Below are 16,981 nucleotides of genomic sequence, written 5' to 3'. Positions count from 1 at the left end.
AGCAGACTTTAGAACTTGACAAATTTGGGGTTCTAGGGGGTGGCCAACCAAGATCCCCAGCACCACAAATGGTCTTCCTGAGCACGGAGCCCTGAATACCACCTAGTGTGAAAAACTCCTCCCCCCAATAAAAAGCACAAAAGAGATGGAGGGGCTGGAGCCATGCACGTGACCAATTCTGGTTTGTTTTGTTCGCATCCCCTAGGGTCCCCCAGCCTGCCAGGAGTGATTTCTGAGCTCAGCAGAGCCTGGAGTAACCCCAGAGCAGCCCTGGGTGTGGCCCAAGAACAAAACAAAACAAAGAGATGGGGTTCTGTCTACTTCACAACAGGAATGGGCCCTGAATATTGATTGGGTGTGGCTTCTGAGAGAGAAAGTAAATTGCTGTTTAGCAGCAGGGCCTGCTTTTCCCTTTGGTCACCCACACCGTGTTTGCAGGTTACTTTGCCAAAGTCTGTCTTATTCTCCCATGGGACTGCCAGGAGGCACGGTGCCCTGTGGGGACCCAGGCTCGGCTTCCTGTGTGGTGGCTGCGACCCTGTCTTAATTTTCTAAACTGGTTTCAGAGCCGTGTCAGGCCAGAGGCACAGACAGCCCTGCCAGCTTTTGTTCTGAGTTGGACCTGAGACAGGCTCTTCCCACGTTGGAGCCAGACTACTGCCCAGCAGAGCCTGTCCAGTATCAAGAAGTCCCCAGCCCCATCTTTGGGGTCAGCAGCAGGACACGGGAGAGGGCTGGCTGCTCCCATGTCACCCCCCACATACATACATTGTCCGGAGGCCCAGAAGATGTGCCAGGCCTGGCTAAGTCTTCGGGCAAGCGAACCTGGTGACCCTGAAAGTCTGCTAGCCTCAGCTGCCACCACCCCCACAGGCGGGTCGCCCCTCCTTCCCTTCCTTCCTGGGGCTCCCTATCGGCACCTCCGCCCTCCCCCCAGCTGGAGCCCTGCCTCCGCCTAGGGCCAGGCTGGCTCTGGCCCTGTCCTTTGTCACAGCTCCGCCCTTTCGGTTCTTCTAGTTTCTTCCCCACCCACTCTGGGACTAAGCCGATCGCCTTACCATCCCAAATCCCTGGCCTTCCCTTCTGGGGCCCGCGCCCTCCCCCTAAGCATGAGGGCCTTGGGGGCCAGCCCAGGGACCTTCTCGGTGCCACCCTGGGTCAGGTTAGCTGTTCCCGGGGAAGGTGTGGGGCGAGGCCCTGGTGCAGGAACTGGGTGGTTTAGGGGGGCTCTCTTGCTCTGAGCTAGGCAGCTGCAGAGTCAGCCAGTGTCCTAGCAATGTCCCAGGGTACAAGTCAGAAGGTGGCAGCGTCACCTCTCTCTTTCCTGCCCTCCTGCCCCTGCCCGCACCCCATGCAGCAAGCCCCCGGCCATGGTGAAGGATCCCAGCCTACACAAGGACGGCAGCGAAGGCTCCACGGATAGTTCCCGATGTTCCACCCCGGGGCCCGACCCCGAGCGTCACGAGCGACTCCGGGAGAAGATGCAGCGGCGCCTGGAGTCAGGGGACAGGTGGTTCTCCCTGGAATTCTTCCCACCTCGCACGGCCCAGGGTGCTGCCAACCTCATCTCTAGGTGAGCCAGGGACAGGGGGAGGGGGGGCCCAAGCAGAGGAATCAGGCACTTTGACCCAGCAGAAGACTTTGGGGGTGGTGGGAGCACCTGGACCAGCCGATTCTTCCCCCCTTGTGGGCGGAATGCAGGGAGAACATTGTCAGCAATTCTCAGCAAGTGAGGAATTCCGAGTATGCCCCTTGAAATCCCACAGCGGTTGCTGCAGGATGTTGGGTAACCCGTGAGAGGGGGAGCATGTCACCAGGTGTGTGACTCCCAGCTGGCTACCCCACAAACCCCGGTTGGTGAGTGAGGATGTCCAGTCTTGTGAACCCCTGGGACACCAGTTCAAGTCTCAGACCTAGGGGCAGGACAGAAACTCCCTGTTCTGTGACAGACACTCTGTCTCCACTAGCATGAACCTCACTGTGTTCTGAGGCTTCCAGGAACACTATCCCCCTATCCCACCCCCGTACTCCTGACATGCCTTTACTTACTCAAGAACATGCTTGCCCATGCCTTGCAGAGTTTATTCCAGGGTCTGGGCGTGGTTTGACACTGCCAAATCGTGCAGACTGGCTGCTGTGCTGAACCCAGGAGCACCTGGCACTGGGGTCCCCTCACTGTCTTATTTCCTGTGCAGCATCACCCATCACCCCATTTTCTTTAGGCTCAGACCGGTTCCCAGCATGAGTGGGTTTGCCTCTAGCCTCACCTACCACTCCCAGGAAGGTGGGCTCAGGTGCTGTGTCTCAAGAGCCCCTTTCAGAAGGAAATTCCCTCCAGGTTTGACCGGATGGGGGCCGGTGGCCCCCTCTTCATAGATGTGACCTGGCACCCTGCAGGGGACCCCGGTTCCGACAAGGAGACGTCCTCCATGGCGATCGCCAGCACTGCCGTCAACTACTGTGGCCTGGAGACCGTCCTGCACATGACCTGCTGCCGCCAGAGCCAGGAGGAGCTCACGGCCCATCTGCACAAGGCCAAGCGCCTGGGCCTGAAGAACATTCTGGCCCTGCGCGGAGGTGGGTGCCAGCACGATGCTTTGTTTGGGGCCACATCCAGCCATGCTCAGGGATTGCTCCTGGCAGTGTGGGTTGCTGGGGATCAAACCCTGGTTGGCCGAGTGCCTAGCAAACGCCCTCCTCGCCGCTCTACTATGGCTCTGGCCCCAGGTTCCTGCTTTCCCCAGACCTCTCCAGTCCCTACCTGGGCCTCTTCTGTCTCCAGGTTCCACCTCAGAGCATCCCCAGGCACTGCGGGTCACAGCAGTTGCCCAGGCTCAGGGACTGTCTCTTGACCTGGGATCTCCCCACAGTGGCTTGCAGCCAGGACCTGATAACCTCCTGGCCTGGCTCACGCGGCCGAATTGATCTCTAGCTGTGCCCCCGCTTGGGCCGGGACAGCCAGCTCTGGCATTGGTCTCAGCTCAGAGAGCAGCTGCCGGCGCCACTAGCGCCAACTGTCACCCGCCCAAGTGTGGGAAAGGGACCTTGGCACCGTGCCTGCGGCTCGGGTTGGGTTCTGTTTTTGTTGTTGTTCAGAGCCCGTATCCCATATTGCTCAGGAGCTACTCCTGGCTTCATGCAGGGGGAATCTGGGGGACCCTATATTGCCCCAATGGAACCGGATATTCGCTGAGCCCATCAAACTCCTTGTCCCTCAACCCAGTTCTCCCCGACCACAGTGGGAAGTTCTGCAGGGAGTAGTGTGTGGAGGGGAGATATTTCTGAACCTCTCTGTGTTTCGGAGGGGAGGTCTCAGATTTCTGGATGTAGCATTTCTGGCAGGACAAGGAAGCAGTCTGGCTGGACCCTTTGCCTTGTGCCCCGGGTGCTACCTACAAGGTCAGGGTGCAGAGTCATCTAGCAGGGCTGGAGTAAAGGGACCCATGGGCCTCCCAGAGCTGACGTACCCCGTCATGCAGACCCCATAGGTGACCAGTGGGAAGAGGAGGCTCGCGGCTTCAACTATGCTGTGGACCTGGTGAAGCACATCCGGGCCGAGTTTGGCGACTACTTCGACGTATGTGTGGCAGGTGAGTGGCCCAAGTTCCCTGGGGCTTGGGACGGGACTCAGTAGTCTTTGCCCCAGCCTTGCTCTGCCCTTTGCTGTGTCCCCCCTGTGATGCTGGGGAAGCTCCAGTGACTTGGAACCCCATGAGCATGTCCCATTTCTTTTTTTTTGGTTTTGGTTTTTGGGTCACATCCCTCGACGCTCAGGGGTTACTCCTGGCTTTACGCTCAGAAATCGCTCCTGGCAGGCTCGGGGGACCATATGGGATGCTGGGATTCAAACCACTGTCCTTCTGCATGCAAGGCAAATGCCTTATCTCCATGCTATCTCTCTGGCTCGAATGTCCCATTTCTTTTTTCTTCTTTTTTTTTTTGTTTTTTTGTTTTTTTGTTTTTGGTTTTTGGGTCACACCCAGCAGTGCTCAGGGGTTACTCCTGACTCTACACTCAGAAATCGCTCCTCGCAGGCTCATGGGACCATATGGGATGTCGGGATTCGAACCAACGACCTTCTGGATGCAAGACAAACACCCTACCTCCATACTATCTCTCCAGCCCCTTTATTATTATTATTATTATTTTTTTGCATATCCCATTTCTTTTTTTTTTTTTTTTTTTTTTGGTTTTTGGGTCATACCCGGCGGTGCTCAGGGGTTACTCCTGGCTGTCTGCTCAGAAATAGCTCCTGGCAGGCACGGGGGACCATATGGGACACCGGGATTCGAACCAACCACCTTTAGTCCTGGATCGGCTGCTTACAAGGCAAATGCTGCTGTGCCATCTCTCCAGCCTGCATATCCCATCTTAAACTTGCTTCCTCTGACTCCTACTGCCCTTAGGCTGCTTCTGTGCACTTTCACCATTTAAAAAATTCAAGGGAGTTTATTTTGAGGATTTTTTGGGCCACACCCAGAGGCACTCAGGAGTTGCACCTCGCTCTGTGCTCAGAGAGAGCCTGCTCCTGGCAGGCTCTGGGGTCTACATAGGATGGGCAGGAATGGAACCCTGCATTGGCCATGTGCAAGACAAATGCCCTCCCTATTCCAGCTGGTAACCAAGGGAGATATTTATTAAGCTTTCCAGACCTCTCTGACGCTGCCAACCTCAGGGGAGTGTTCTTTACTGTAACAGAAACCCAACTACAAACATCTTTGTAATCATGGTGCTTAAATAATGATATTTAAATTAAAAAAGGAAGAAGGAAGTGGCCTGGGGCCTGGGACCTCAGTCATCAAGGCTGGGCAGCTCTGGTCTGAATCACAGTCTCCCCACCCTTCTCTTTGTCCCAGAGTCCTGATGGGTGTTTCAGGGATCCTATGGTCCAGTTGCCTTACTGCCTGTAACTAGGGAACATTCTCAGTTCCCTGAGAGTGACTTGACATGCTCAGTCAGCGCCTGTGGCTATAGGCATGGGACAAGGTCCATCTTTCCGTTCACCTCATGAGGTATCCAGGTCCCAGAGTGGGGGCAGCCCTGAGAGGCCTTTGCCCCCGCTGAGGCCCATGGTGCACCCAGGCAGCAGGACAGCTGGACAGCTTGTTTGTTCTCGGGTATCACGGCTAGAGCCTCAGAGAAGCTGCTAATCACAAATGAGAGACTGCTGGCCCCAGTAGGAAAAAATGGAGTTAAAAAGAAAAAATGGAAGTATGAGGCCAGAATGATAGCACAGCGGTAGGGCATTTGCCTGCAAGCAGCTGACCTAGGTTCTATTCCCGGCATCCCATATGGTCCCCCGAACCTGCCAGGAGTGATTTCTGAGCACAGAACCAGGAATAACCCCTGAGTGCCGCCAGTTGTGACTCCCCGCCCAAAAAAAAATAACAAAAACAAACAAATCAAGTAGGGGACTGGAGTGATAACAGCAGTAGGGCATTTGCCTTGCATGCAGCCAACCTAGGATGGATCTGTGTTCGATCCCCAGAATCCCAAATGGTCCCCCAAGCTTGCCAGGAGTGATTTCTGAGCACAAAGCCAGGAAGAACCCCTGAGCGTCACCAGGTGTGGCCCCAAAACAAAACAAAACAAAAAATGAAGTAAATACTCAGTTCAACGGGTGCCAAGGATACTTTGAGTGGTGCCAGTAATCGAGCCCATGGCCCCACCCAGGCCAGGCCAGTGCTTTACTTCCGCCTGAGTCTCAGTTGCTTGGGCCTCAGTCTCAGGTCTCAAGAGATTTCTGTCCAGGAAAACTTCCTTGGCTATGGAATTGCAGCGACTTCTGTTTTTCTCCCACCTTTTCTCCCTGAACCTGCTGCCTTTCCACCCTTTTATTCACTTGCTCATTTATGGTGCTGAGGGTGTATCTCTGGGCCTTTAGAACATGCAGCCTCTCCCTTTGCTGACCTGCCCTAGCCCCTTTCTGTTGCCCTTGTTCTGAGTTTCTTGGGAATAAGCTGCCGAATGGTGGACATCCGCTGGGTCACTGAGCCTGGCTACAAACCTGCCCTCTTGTCCTGACTCAGCCTGTGCCCTCAGAGACCGTGGGCTCTGGAGTTTGGCTTCCTCAGCTACCTCAGCATCCCACCTAGCATATCCAGAACATACAGACCAACATGTGCCATGTTGGCTACCTCCGTGCTTTCACGCCAGGGTGCTGATTTCTGGGTGGAAGGTCTCTGTGCCTGCCCTAGCCCTGTTCCCGACCTGGGTCTTGCCAACGGGAGCCATGCAGACCTGTGTCCATCAGAAATTGGTGCCTGTGATTTCTGCCCTTGGGACAGGCCTCAGCACCTCATTTTAGTCCTTTTCCCCCTGGAAACCTCCTTCCCTGCAGCTTTCTAGGTCCCTGAACCCCCAGGAGTCATGAGTGGCAGGAAATTGTTTTATCATGTGGAGCTTATAGCCAAGCAGAGGCCCAGTGCTGACCCTTCCCCATGGCTATGGGTGTCTGTGAAGTGGCCAGGGACATGCAGCAAGAATGTTGGGGTACCCATTCACACTCACTCTTTTTTGTTTTGTGTTTATTTTTATTTGCTTTGGGGCCACCCCACCGGTGTGACATGGGTTACTCCTGTTTTGCACTCAGAAATCATTCCTGACAGGGATCAAACCCAAGTTGGCAATGGGCAAGGTAAATGCTCTCCTTGCTGTGCTATCACTCAGGTCCCAGCACCCACTCTTAAGCACTGGCTCCCGAGGGTCCTTCCCCAAACAAGGGTGTGGATGAGTGAGGCCCCCCCCTTGCCTGTCCTCACTGTGGGCCAGAAAGGCCCTGTACCCCTCTGCTACCACCATCCTTGCAGGCTACCCCAAAGGGCACCCTGACGCCGAGAGCCTGGAAGCTGACCTTCAGCGGCTGCAGGAAAAGGTGGCGGCGGGTGCTGACTTCATCCTCACACAGCTCTTCTTCGAGGCCGACACCTTCTTCCGCTTCGTGGGCGCCTGCAGGGAGCTGGGCATCACCTGCCCCATCCTACCAGGCATCTTCCCCATCCAGGTGGGGCTGGATTCAGGGCAGTGCCCAATGGGGTTCATCCACTGTCCTACTAGATACAACCCCCATTCCAGTTCTGTTAGCCTTTTATCCCCAAAGCACCATTATTCCCACTGGGCTGCCTAGGGATGCAGCTCACGATTGTTGGGGGGAGTCCTGGAACCCCAGATACATGTCATCTGAGTATCCCGGATCTGCTTCCTTTGGGAGGTTTGGGGCCATATCTGGGAGCACTCGGGTTCTTCCTGCTCTCCACTCAGAAATCACTCCTGGCGGGCTCGGGGTAACCTATGGGATGCCAAAGATCTAACCTGGGTGGGCCGCACACAAGGCAAACACCCTCCCTGCTGTGCTATCGCTTTGGCCCCAGGAATCTGCTTCTCCCAAAGCTGAAACCTAGTGGCACTGACCCAGCAGGCCAGGGGTGCCCGGCAACTTGCAGGTTCCTCCCTTTCTCACACCCCCACCCACCCATGCACATTATTGCTCCGCATTCTGTGTTTGAGAACCAAAGGTGCCAGAGGGCACTTGATGGGGCAGCCCTGGACGGGAAGGAAGGGTCTTGTTGGAGCCGGTGCCAGCCCCATCCCACCCTGCAGGGCTACCACTCGTTGCGGCAGCTGGTCAAACTGTCCCGGCTGGAGGTACCCCAGCAGATCCGAGATGTGATCGAGCCCATCAAGGACAACGATGACGCCATCCGCAACTATGGCATCGAGCAGGCGGCCAGCCTGTGCCGGCAGCTTCTGGCCAGCGGTCTGGCGCCCGGCCTGCACTTCTACACCCTAAACCGAGAGGTGGCCACCATCGAGGTGCTGCGACGCCTGGGCCTGTGGAACGAGGACCCCAGGTAAGACCGGAGGTGGGGGTGTGTTAAAAAGGGGGGATAGGAGCTGGGGCAGCGCCGTCTGGTGCCCTGTCTCCATTCAGCTTTGCCCCTGCTGCTATCTCCCAGACGCCCCCTGCCCTGGGCCATCAGTGCACACCCCAAGCGCCGTGAGGAGGAGGTCCGGCCCATCTTCTGGGCCTCCAGACCCAAGAGCTACATCTACCGCACTCAGGACTGGGATGAGTTTCCCAACGGCCGCTGGTGAGGGTCAGGTGGTGGTGGGGTGCTGAGGAATCTGGAGGGGTGGGCAGAATGGGGTGGGGAGGGGTGAGGGGTATGGGGAACCCAGTGGTGCAGGGCGCAGTGGGACTCACGATTCGGAGGGGCATGGAGAGGCGCAGGTGAGCATAGCCCGTCAGGACTCAGCATATCTGGAAGGTTCTCCGCCTGCTCCTCCTTTCAGGGGCAACTCATCATCGCCGGCCTTTGGGGAGCTGAAGGACTACTACCTCTTCTACCTGGAGAGCAAGCGGCCCCAGGAGGAGCTCCGGCAAATGTGGGGCGCCGAGCTGGCCGGGGAGCACAGCGTCTTCCAGGTCTTCGCTCACTACCTATCAGGAGAGCCCAACGCGCAGGGCTATAAGGTGAGGGGCACTGGGGTCTCCTGGGAACCCGTCCCACTGTCACTGCCCCGGGATCCTCTGGGGCTTCGTGGGTTTCGGTCACAGCGCCCCAGCCCTGCCTTACCCCCAGGTGACGTGCCTGCCATGGAATGACGAGCCGCTGGCGGCCGAGACGCACCTGCTCAAGGAGCAGCTGCTGCGGGTGAACCACCAGGGCGTCCTCACCATCAATTCCCAGCCCCCCATCAATGGACGCCCGTCCTCCGACCCTGTGGTGGGCTGGGGCCCCAGCGGTGGCTACGTCTTCCAGAAGGTGGGCCTGGGTGCTGGGAAGAGTGATTTTCCCTGGGCCGGGGTCCCCTCACCCCACCCCCTATCACCAGGTGGCACTGAGCCTCAATGTTCCCTTCCGTCTGAAGTGGGGGTACCTTGGCATAGTCCAGGGCACAGTTAGCATTCAGGGCCCTATGGGCCCTCCTGATACCATTTCACGCCAGCCCAGTGTGGACAGAGCTAGGCCCTTCTGTAAAATCACCCCACACGCCTTATTTTCAACCCTGAGTGAATGGGTCTGAAGCAGGTCTGAAGCATGGGTCTGAAGCATGAAATAATCCAAACTGGGCCTGGAGAGATAGCACAACGGAGTTTGCCTTGCAAGCAGCTGATCCAGGACCAAAGGTGGTTGGTTCGAATCCCTGTGTCCCATAGGGTCCCCTGTGCCTGCCAGGAGCTATTTCTGAGCAGCCAGGAGTAACCCCTGAGCAATGCCGGGTGTGGCCCAAAAACCAAAGAAAAAAAAAAAAAAAAAAGAAATAATCCAAACCAGGCTGAGGGTGAAACATGTGTAGTCTGGCAGTCTTATACCTTGTATGGAGAGCAAGCTGTCTGCCAGAGCAGTCGTTTTATTGAGTATAGACACCATCCCCAGATTGAAGGAGTAAGGACAGAATAAGGACAGATAGCTCAAGCTATCCTGAGCCAGTTTTGTCCATGTTTACATGTAAAACAATTTGTTTAGTTTTTTGTGGGCTTCTTTTTTTTGGGGGGGGGGGGCATGCCTGGTAGTGCTCAGGGGTTACTCCTGGCTCTGCACTCAGAAAATTACTCCTGGCAGGCTCGGGGGACCATATGGGATGACAGAGATTGAACCTTGGTCTGTCCTGGGTTGACAGTATGCAAGGCAAACGCTCTGTGCTATCACCTTGGCCCCACAGTCTTAGTTTTGGGGTAAAACCAAGTTGTAAGCCAACAGATAAAAAGAAACCAGGGATGACCTTTATTTTGGGTAAAACAAGGTATAATCTAACACCCTTCTCCCATTCCCCTGGCTTGGCTTCCCCCAATGAAAGCGGTAGGTTTCCCTGTGAGATGGGGTGACTGACGGTCCCCATGTTGGTCCTAGAGTTTGGTGGCCAAGACAGGCAGAATGGAAGGATGCCCCTCCTACGGGCTTCTCCAGAGCTCCCTGGGGGTGTCTGGGAAGGCCACTCCCACTCACGCAGGAGGGTAGCCATGTCCCCTGGATCTATCCAGCCCACGTGCGTGCCTCATACTTCCCACAGGCCTATCTGGAGTTCTTCACCTCACGCGAGACTGTGGAGGCACTTTTGCAGGTGCTAAAGAAGTACGAGCTCCGGGTCAACTACCACATCGTGGACGTGAAGGTACATCCAGGCCCAAGGGGCACATGGGGGCACCCATAGACCTTCAGCTGGGTGGGCCCCAGATCTTGGGACCCTTCAGAAGGGTGGACTTTGCCCATCGTGCCTGGGGCCTCTCCGCAGGTATCTCCTGCTATGGTGGCCCAGCTCAGAAAGGGACAGTCAGGGAGGGCTTCTTGCAGGAGGGGACTAGATTTTGGGATCTTCCCTAGTCAGGTAGAGCATCTGCTCTGTGGCCAGTGTGGGTAGGTCACAGAGGGCAGCAGGCGGGGGCGGGGGGCTGGCATCAGATTCTTGAGGGTTGAGCAAGCAGAGGCTGGTGCCTGGACTGGAAGCAGATGGCGGAGAAGACACAGAAGCTCAGTGGGGAGACTGAAGCACAGGGTGGCCCGGGGATCCAGGCTGGGTCTGCAGTGGTCTGACCTAGCCCCTCTGCAGGGAGAGAACATCACCAACGCCCCCAAGCTGCAGCCCAACGCTGTCACGTGGGGCATCTTCCCAGGCCGGGAGGTCATCCAGCCCACAGTGGTGGACCCCGTCAGCTTCATGTTCTGGAAGGTATGGCAGGAGCAGCTCTCCGCTTTGCTGGGGTGCCACCCTTGCACCTTGTTTGTGTGTCTGTCCCCACGTACCTCTATATGATTCTGCCTGTTTCTGGTACGTCTCTGCATGGGCCTGTGTGAGGCCCTTTGTGTCTGAATCTGAGCTTGGGTCTGTGATTCTGTGTCTGTCTCTGTGTATGTATTCCTGTGTGTCCGTGTGTGTATCTATTTTTGTTTGTTTGTTTGTTTTTGGGCCGCACTCAGTGGCACTCAGAAGTTACTCCTGGCTCTGTGCTCAGAAATTGCTCTTGGTAGGCTTGGGGGACCATATGAGATGCGGGAATCAAACCTGGGTCTGTCCCAGGTTGGTCACATGCAAGGCAAATATCCTATCACTATGCTACCACTCCAGCCCTGTCTGTGTATGTCTTTGAGTGTGAATCTGTGTGTGTCTGTGTCTCCATGTGCACCCCCCCATGAAGGATGAAGCTTTACCCTGTATGTATGTCTCCTTGTATGTGTGCTCACACACACACACACACACACACACACACACACACACACACACACACACACACGCATATGCAGGATGAGGCCTTTGCACTGTGTCAGCATGTATGTCTGTGTCTGTCTGCCACTCTGTACATATATACTCTCCCTGCTGCAAGAAGAGACCTTCATCTCATGTCTCTGTGTCTCTGTGGGGACCTCTGCCCTCAGCCCACCGCCCCGATGCAAGATGAGGCCTTTGTGCTGTTTCTTCGTGTATCTCTTTGTGACACACCCCCTACTCCATGCAGGACAATGCCTTCGAACTGTGTCCATGTATGTCTATATCTCTTACACACACACCCCCTACAGGACGAGGCCTTCGCACTGTGGCTGGAGCAGTGGGGGAAGCTGTACACAGAGGACTCACCATCCCGCAAGGTCATCCAGCACATCCACGACAACTACTTCCTGGTCAACCTGGTGGACAACGAGTTCCCACTGCCCAGCTGCCTGTGGCAGGTAGTGGAGGACACTTTCGAGCTCCGCCAGAGGCACCCCCTGCAGGGGACTGCTGGGGAGACAGCAGCCCCGTGACTGCCCGACTGCACCTCCAACCTGCTCTCCCTGGCCTTGTTGCTGACGTGGACAGCATCTGCCCCTGCAGGGGGGTACCCCCTGTGAGTCTTTGGGCCGGACCAGCCTTCTGAGATGGGAGGAGACTGACCATTGCTGGACCCTAGCCTGGCAGTGCAGGGCAGCCCAGGAGACCCTGGGCAGTGCTCGGAGGTGCTTTTACCTCCCACCACCAGGACTTGGTGCCAGTGACAAGGGGCATCGAGAACAGTCCTAGACTGACCCTCACCACCTGTGCCCAGCCTCCGTTCACCCACAAGAGCCTCTTCTAGCTCCATCCGTTGCCTGGACTTGAGAACATTTCCCTCAGGGCAAAAGGCAGAACCCTTATGCTTGGGGTGGCCTGGAAAGGTCCCCCGGCTGAGGGACCAGGAGGGACACATGCCATCCCATAGGTCAGAGATGTTGTTTTCAAGTAGCCCATTTTGAGATGAATTAAGCCATCCGAAACCAAAATAAAACAAAACCAAATATGAAGCTGGCCCAACAGGGCTTGTATTTGAGAGGCCCCGTGCCCACAATGTGGGGTAAGGGGGTGTCTGGCGATCTGGTTTCACTAACTTGGGTGCTATGCCGTGTCTTGGAGTCCAGCATAGTCGTGGAGAGGCAAATTCTCATCCCTGTTGCCTTCCCCAGTGTCACTGTCCGTGTGTCCAGTCCCCCCACCACCACCCCGTTCTAATATCTGCCAGAACCAGGATCCCAGGCTGCACTAGGCCTGCTTAGGGGTCTCAGCTGCTGCTTCACTCCCGGGGCCCCTAACATAGCTTCTGGTGCCACTTCCCAAAAAGCCTGTGGTCAGGGAGGCTGTGGGTATGTTCCCAGGGGACCTGGCCAAGGTGAGTCCCAAAGGGAGGGACACACCATTCCAAGGGGCTGCCCTTGCCCCAAATCAATTCAGCCCACCCCTCACTGTGGCTGGGTCTGCACTTGGGAGAGTGCAAAGCTTATTTCTCTCAGAAGCTGCCTGGCTACCCACAACTGCACTAACCATCCCTGCCAGCCCCACCAGGCCCACCGCAGACACCACTGCCAGAACTGCAGGGACGAAAACAGGCATCAGGGTGCCCACGGGCAGAGTGCAGACATGCCTGGGCCGGGCCTTGGCTTCCGGCGGATCCACAGGAGACAGCTTAGGGCAGGGCTAGGCAAGGGCTCTCCGCTGTGGGCTCCCCCCACTCACCAGGATCCCCGCCAGCTGCTCTGCCCCCTGCATCTCAGTCCAGCACTGACTAGCCACTGCCAGGTGCCAGGCCCCCTGGGAATTTTGCAGCTGGCCTCACTGTACCTCCAGGTGCCAGCAATGCAGGAGTGACCTGGGAAAGAAGCTTGGGGGAGGCAGAACCTCGGAAAAGAGCCCCCCCCCCCCCAAATCCAGGCAGTGCAGATACAGCCACCTCAGACACGCCCACCCAGACCCCACTGAGACTCTCCATTAGCTCATACCTACTTCTTGGCCTATCATTTGGGCCTTCATGGGGTTTCTGACCATGGATCCCTTCTGGACCTATGGGCAGCAGGACCCCCTGACCCTCGATTGGAAACTGCAGGCAGAGAAGAGGCCCCCCCTCTCCTGGACATGGGGGTCAAGAGGTTCAACATCCTGTTTGGCCTTGTTCTTCCTGGTCCACCATCCACCACCCCTCCTGTGTCCAAGCAAGACCCCTAGGAGCCCAAGCACAGCCCCCCATACCTACAGGGGTCTCCTTGCTCCACATCCCTGGGGATTCCCCTGTGGGAGCAGCCAGAGGGGTGCCCGCAGGTGAGTGGGGTCAGGGGTTGCCCAGTCATGCTCTGTGGGTGTCAGATGGAGCCCCAGAGCCAGTAGAGGTGACCTTAGGGTGGGCTCAGCCAGGGCAGTCCAAACACTCTGCCCTCCTCCCCTCCAACCTCTGCCCCTCTGCTGGGCACCCAGAAGTTGGGAGGGAACAGGGCCCCCTGGTGGTCAACCCTAGCACTTGCAGTGTCCACCAGCGGCCAGCAGGTGCTGCAGAAGCACCTGAGACTGAGCAGGACCAGGAGGAGGACCCAGGCCCTGCCCTGCTTGCATGTGTGACTATGGGTCCTGCAGGCCACTTAGCTCCTCTGTTCCCCTGCCTAAATGTTCCTCCCTCCTATGTATCTGCCCACATCTAAATGCTGCCCAGCAACCTGAAATAGACTAGTTTGGAAGGGTCACAGCCAGCAGTGCTCAGGGACTATACACTCCCATCTCAGTACTCAGGGGCTACTCCCTAGAACAGTGCTCATAGGATACTTCCTATGAGGGGTCAGAGAACCAGGGATCAAACCTGGTTTCTCATGCCAACTTATCCTCCAGTCCTCCATGCTATCTCTGACTGATGCAGGATTCAGTGCTTATTTATTGAGGACACGTCAGAGCTGCCAGCAACTCTGGACTGATGAGCACTGCTGTGTCACTACCTCTGTCCATGTTCCTGTGGCAGCCTCCTAGGCCTCCTGGCCAGGCTTAGCATGCCTTGAGAGCCCTGCCCTGGCATGGAAGAAATTCATTTACACTTCCCGATCTTTCTGAAATGACTGTGTTTAACTCTTCCAAAAAAAAAAAAAAAGAAAAATCTGGAAGAAAAAAGAAAGAAAAAGAAAAATCTGGGACTGAGAGAGTTCAGTGAGTTGGGCTAACCTGGGTTCAATCCCTATCATCCCATATGGTCCCCCGAGCCCACCAGAAGTGATCCCTGAACACCAAATGGGTATAGTCCAGAAACAAAAGACAAGAAAGAAACAGCATCAAGAAAGCCATTGAGATGGGCTGGAGAGATAGCACAGCGGTAGAGCATTTGCCTTGCATGCAGCTGACACAGGACAGACGATGGTTTGAATGCCTCCGGCATCCCATATGTCCTGTGTCTACCAGGAGCGATTACTGAGCGCAGTCAGGAGTAACCCCTGAGCACGGCCAGGTGTGACCAAATCAAAACAAAAGAAAATGTCATTTGGCGCCAGAGCTACAGCACAGTGGGGAGGGTGTTTGTCTTGCACACAGCCAACCTGGGTTCCACCCCCAGCATCCCATAGCATCCCCTGAGCACCACCAGGTGTGGTCCGAAAGCTAAATAAAAATGCTTTGATTCCAGAACTGGAGCACATGAGTGGGACACTGTGTTTGATCCCAACACCCACATAGTTGTCCAACCACTGAGCCAGGAGCAGACTCTGAGAACAGTCCCAAAACAAGCAATAAAGATTTAAGGGACCAGAGAAATAGCATGGAGGTACAGCATTTGCCTTGCATGCAATGTGGTGGTTCGAACCCTGGCATTCATATAGTCCCCCAAGCCTGCCAGGAGCGATTTCTGAGCTTAGAGCCAGGAGGAACCCTTGAGTGCTGCTAGGTGTGACCCCCTCCCAAAAAAATTAATAAAGATTAAAAAAAAAAGTACTGGGCCAGAGCAGTGGCGCAAGTGGTAGAGCGTTTGCCTTGCTCGTGCCAACCTAGGATCAACCTAGGTTCGATCAACCTACTGGTTTGATCCCCTGCATCTCATATGGTTCCCCCCACACAAGCCAGGATCGATTTCTGAGTGCATAGCCAGGAGTAACCTTTGAGCATCACCGGGTGTGGCCCAAAAGAACAAAACAAAAAAAGTACCAGATTAACCAGAGGGTTGATCCCCAGCATCCTATACTGAGACTGTCAGGAGTAATTTCTGAGGACATACCAGGAGTAACCCCCTGAACACCACTGGGTGTGGTTTCTCCCAAGAAACTCCAAAAGTAAAAAACAAACAAACAAACAAAAAAAAACCCCTGTGTTTTGTTTCGTTTTTGTTGTTGTTCTTGGGTCACACCCAAGGGGCTGGAGAAATAGTGTTACCTATAGGTCAGGTTCTTAACTGAACTGGGTTTTGTAACTGAACGTTGGAGGCCAAAAAGTTATTTCATTTATGTTTTGGGGCTACATCCGGCAATGCTCAGGGGTTCCTCCTGGCTCTTCACTCAGAAATCACTCCTGGCGGGCCTGGAGAGATAGCACAGCAGCGTTTGCCTTACAAGCAGCCGATCCAGGACCAAAGGTGGTTGGTTCGAATCCCAGTGTCCCATATGGTCCCCCGTACCTGCCAGGAGCTATTTCTTTTTTTTTTTTAAAGGAATTTTTCTTTCTTTCTTTCTTTTTTTTTGGTCTTTGGGCCACACCCGGCGTTGCTCAGGGGTTACTCCTGGCTGTCTGCTCAGAAATAGGTCCTGGCAGGCACCGGGGACCATATGGGACACCGGGATTTGAACCAACCACCTTAGGTCCTGGATTGGCTGCTTGCAAGGCAAACACCACTGTGCTATCTCTCTGGGCCCCAGGAGCTATTTCTGAGCAGACAGCCAGGAGTAAGTAACCCCTGAGCACTGCCGGGTGTGGCCCAAAACAAACAAACAAACAGAAATCACTCTTGGCAGATATGGGCCATATGGGATGCCGGGGATCGAACCCCGGCTGGCCACATACAAGGCAAACACCCTCCCTGCTGTGCTATTACTCTGGCCCCCCCAAAACTATTTTAAAATAAATTTATGGCTGGGGCTAGAGAAATAGCATGGAGGTAAGGCGTTTGCCTTGCATGCAAAATGATGGTAGATAGAATCCCGGCATCCCATATGGTCCCCTGAGCCTGCCAGGAACGATTTCTGAGCATAGAGCCAGGAATGACCCCTGAGCGCTGCCGGGTGTGATCCTAAAACCAAAAACCAAAAATAAATAAATACATTTATGGCTAAAGAGATACTACAGTAAGTAGTTCAGCTCGGCCCAGGGTAAAACCCCCATAGCCCCCAACTGTTACTATATCCAAGAGTGTCAAAACCACAATCATGGCTTCCACCAACTAAACCAAGATGCCAGAGGGGGTGGGAGCCATAGTACAATAGGGAAGGGGCTCATAGAATCCAGTATCCCTTATGGTCCCCTGCCAGGAGTGAGTCCTGAGCACAGAGCGAGGAGTAACCCCTGAGCTAACCCCCCTGAATGAGGACCCTCGTATCCAGCATCCAGCATCTCCCCACAGCATCTAGAGTTCTGGGGATATTTCAGGGATATTCCCAGGGGCTTCCCCAGTGTTTGCTGAATGGGCATCAGGTCTCCTGACCAGCTATTGTGTAGAAACAGGACAGTCAACCTCATATCATCTCTCCTTGGGCCTCCAGGGACACACACCCTCCCTAGTGGGCCTAGGAAGCCAGAGAAGCCT

The 16,981-nt window shown here is 55.4% G+C and overlaps 1 protein-coding gene across 1 annotated transcript; it reads left to right on the top strand.

Annotated features, from left to right (window-relative positions):
* The first annotated feature begins 404 nt into the window (after nt 1-404).
* MTHFR (methylenetetrahydrofolate reductase) lies at nt 405-12,265 on the top strand. Its single transcript, XM_049775319.1, has 12 exons — nt 405-1,162; nt 1,358-1,573; nt 2,339-2,577; nt 3,480-3,590; nt 6,810-7,003; nt 7,600-7,850; nt 7,956-8,090; nt 8,293-8,473; nt 8,583-8,765; nt 10,015-10,116; nt 10,552-10,671; nt 11,517-12,265. The coding sequence occupies exons 1-12, from the start codon at nt 1,110-1,112 to the stop codon at nt 11,739-11,741; spliced, it is 2,010 nt and encodes a 669-aa protein (XP_049631276.1). The 5' UTR covers nt 405-1,109; the 3' UTR covers nt 11,742-12,265.
* Nucleotides 12,266-16,981: the final 4,716 nt, after the last annotated feature.

The sequence above is a fragment of the Suncus etruscus genome, chromosome 6 (assembly GCF_024139225.1).
Source record: "Suncus etruscus isolate mSunEtr1 chromosome 6, mSunEtr1.pri.cur, whole genome shotgun sequence".
NCBI lineage: Eukaryota > Metazoa > Chordata > Mammalia > Eulipotyphla > Soricidae > Suncus > Suncus etruscus.
This window is presented reverse-complemented; position numbering and strand designations above follow the sequence as displayed.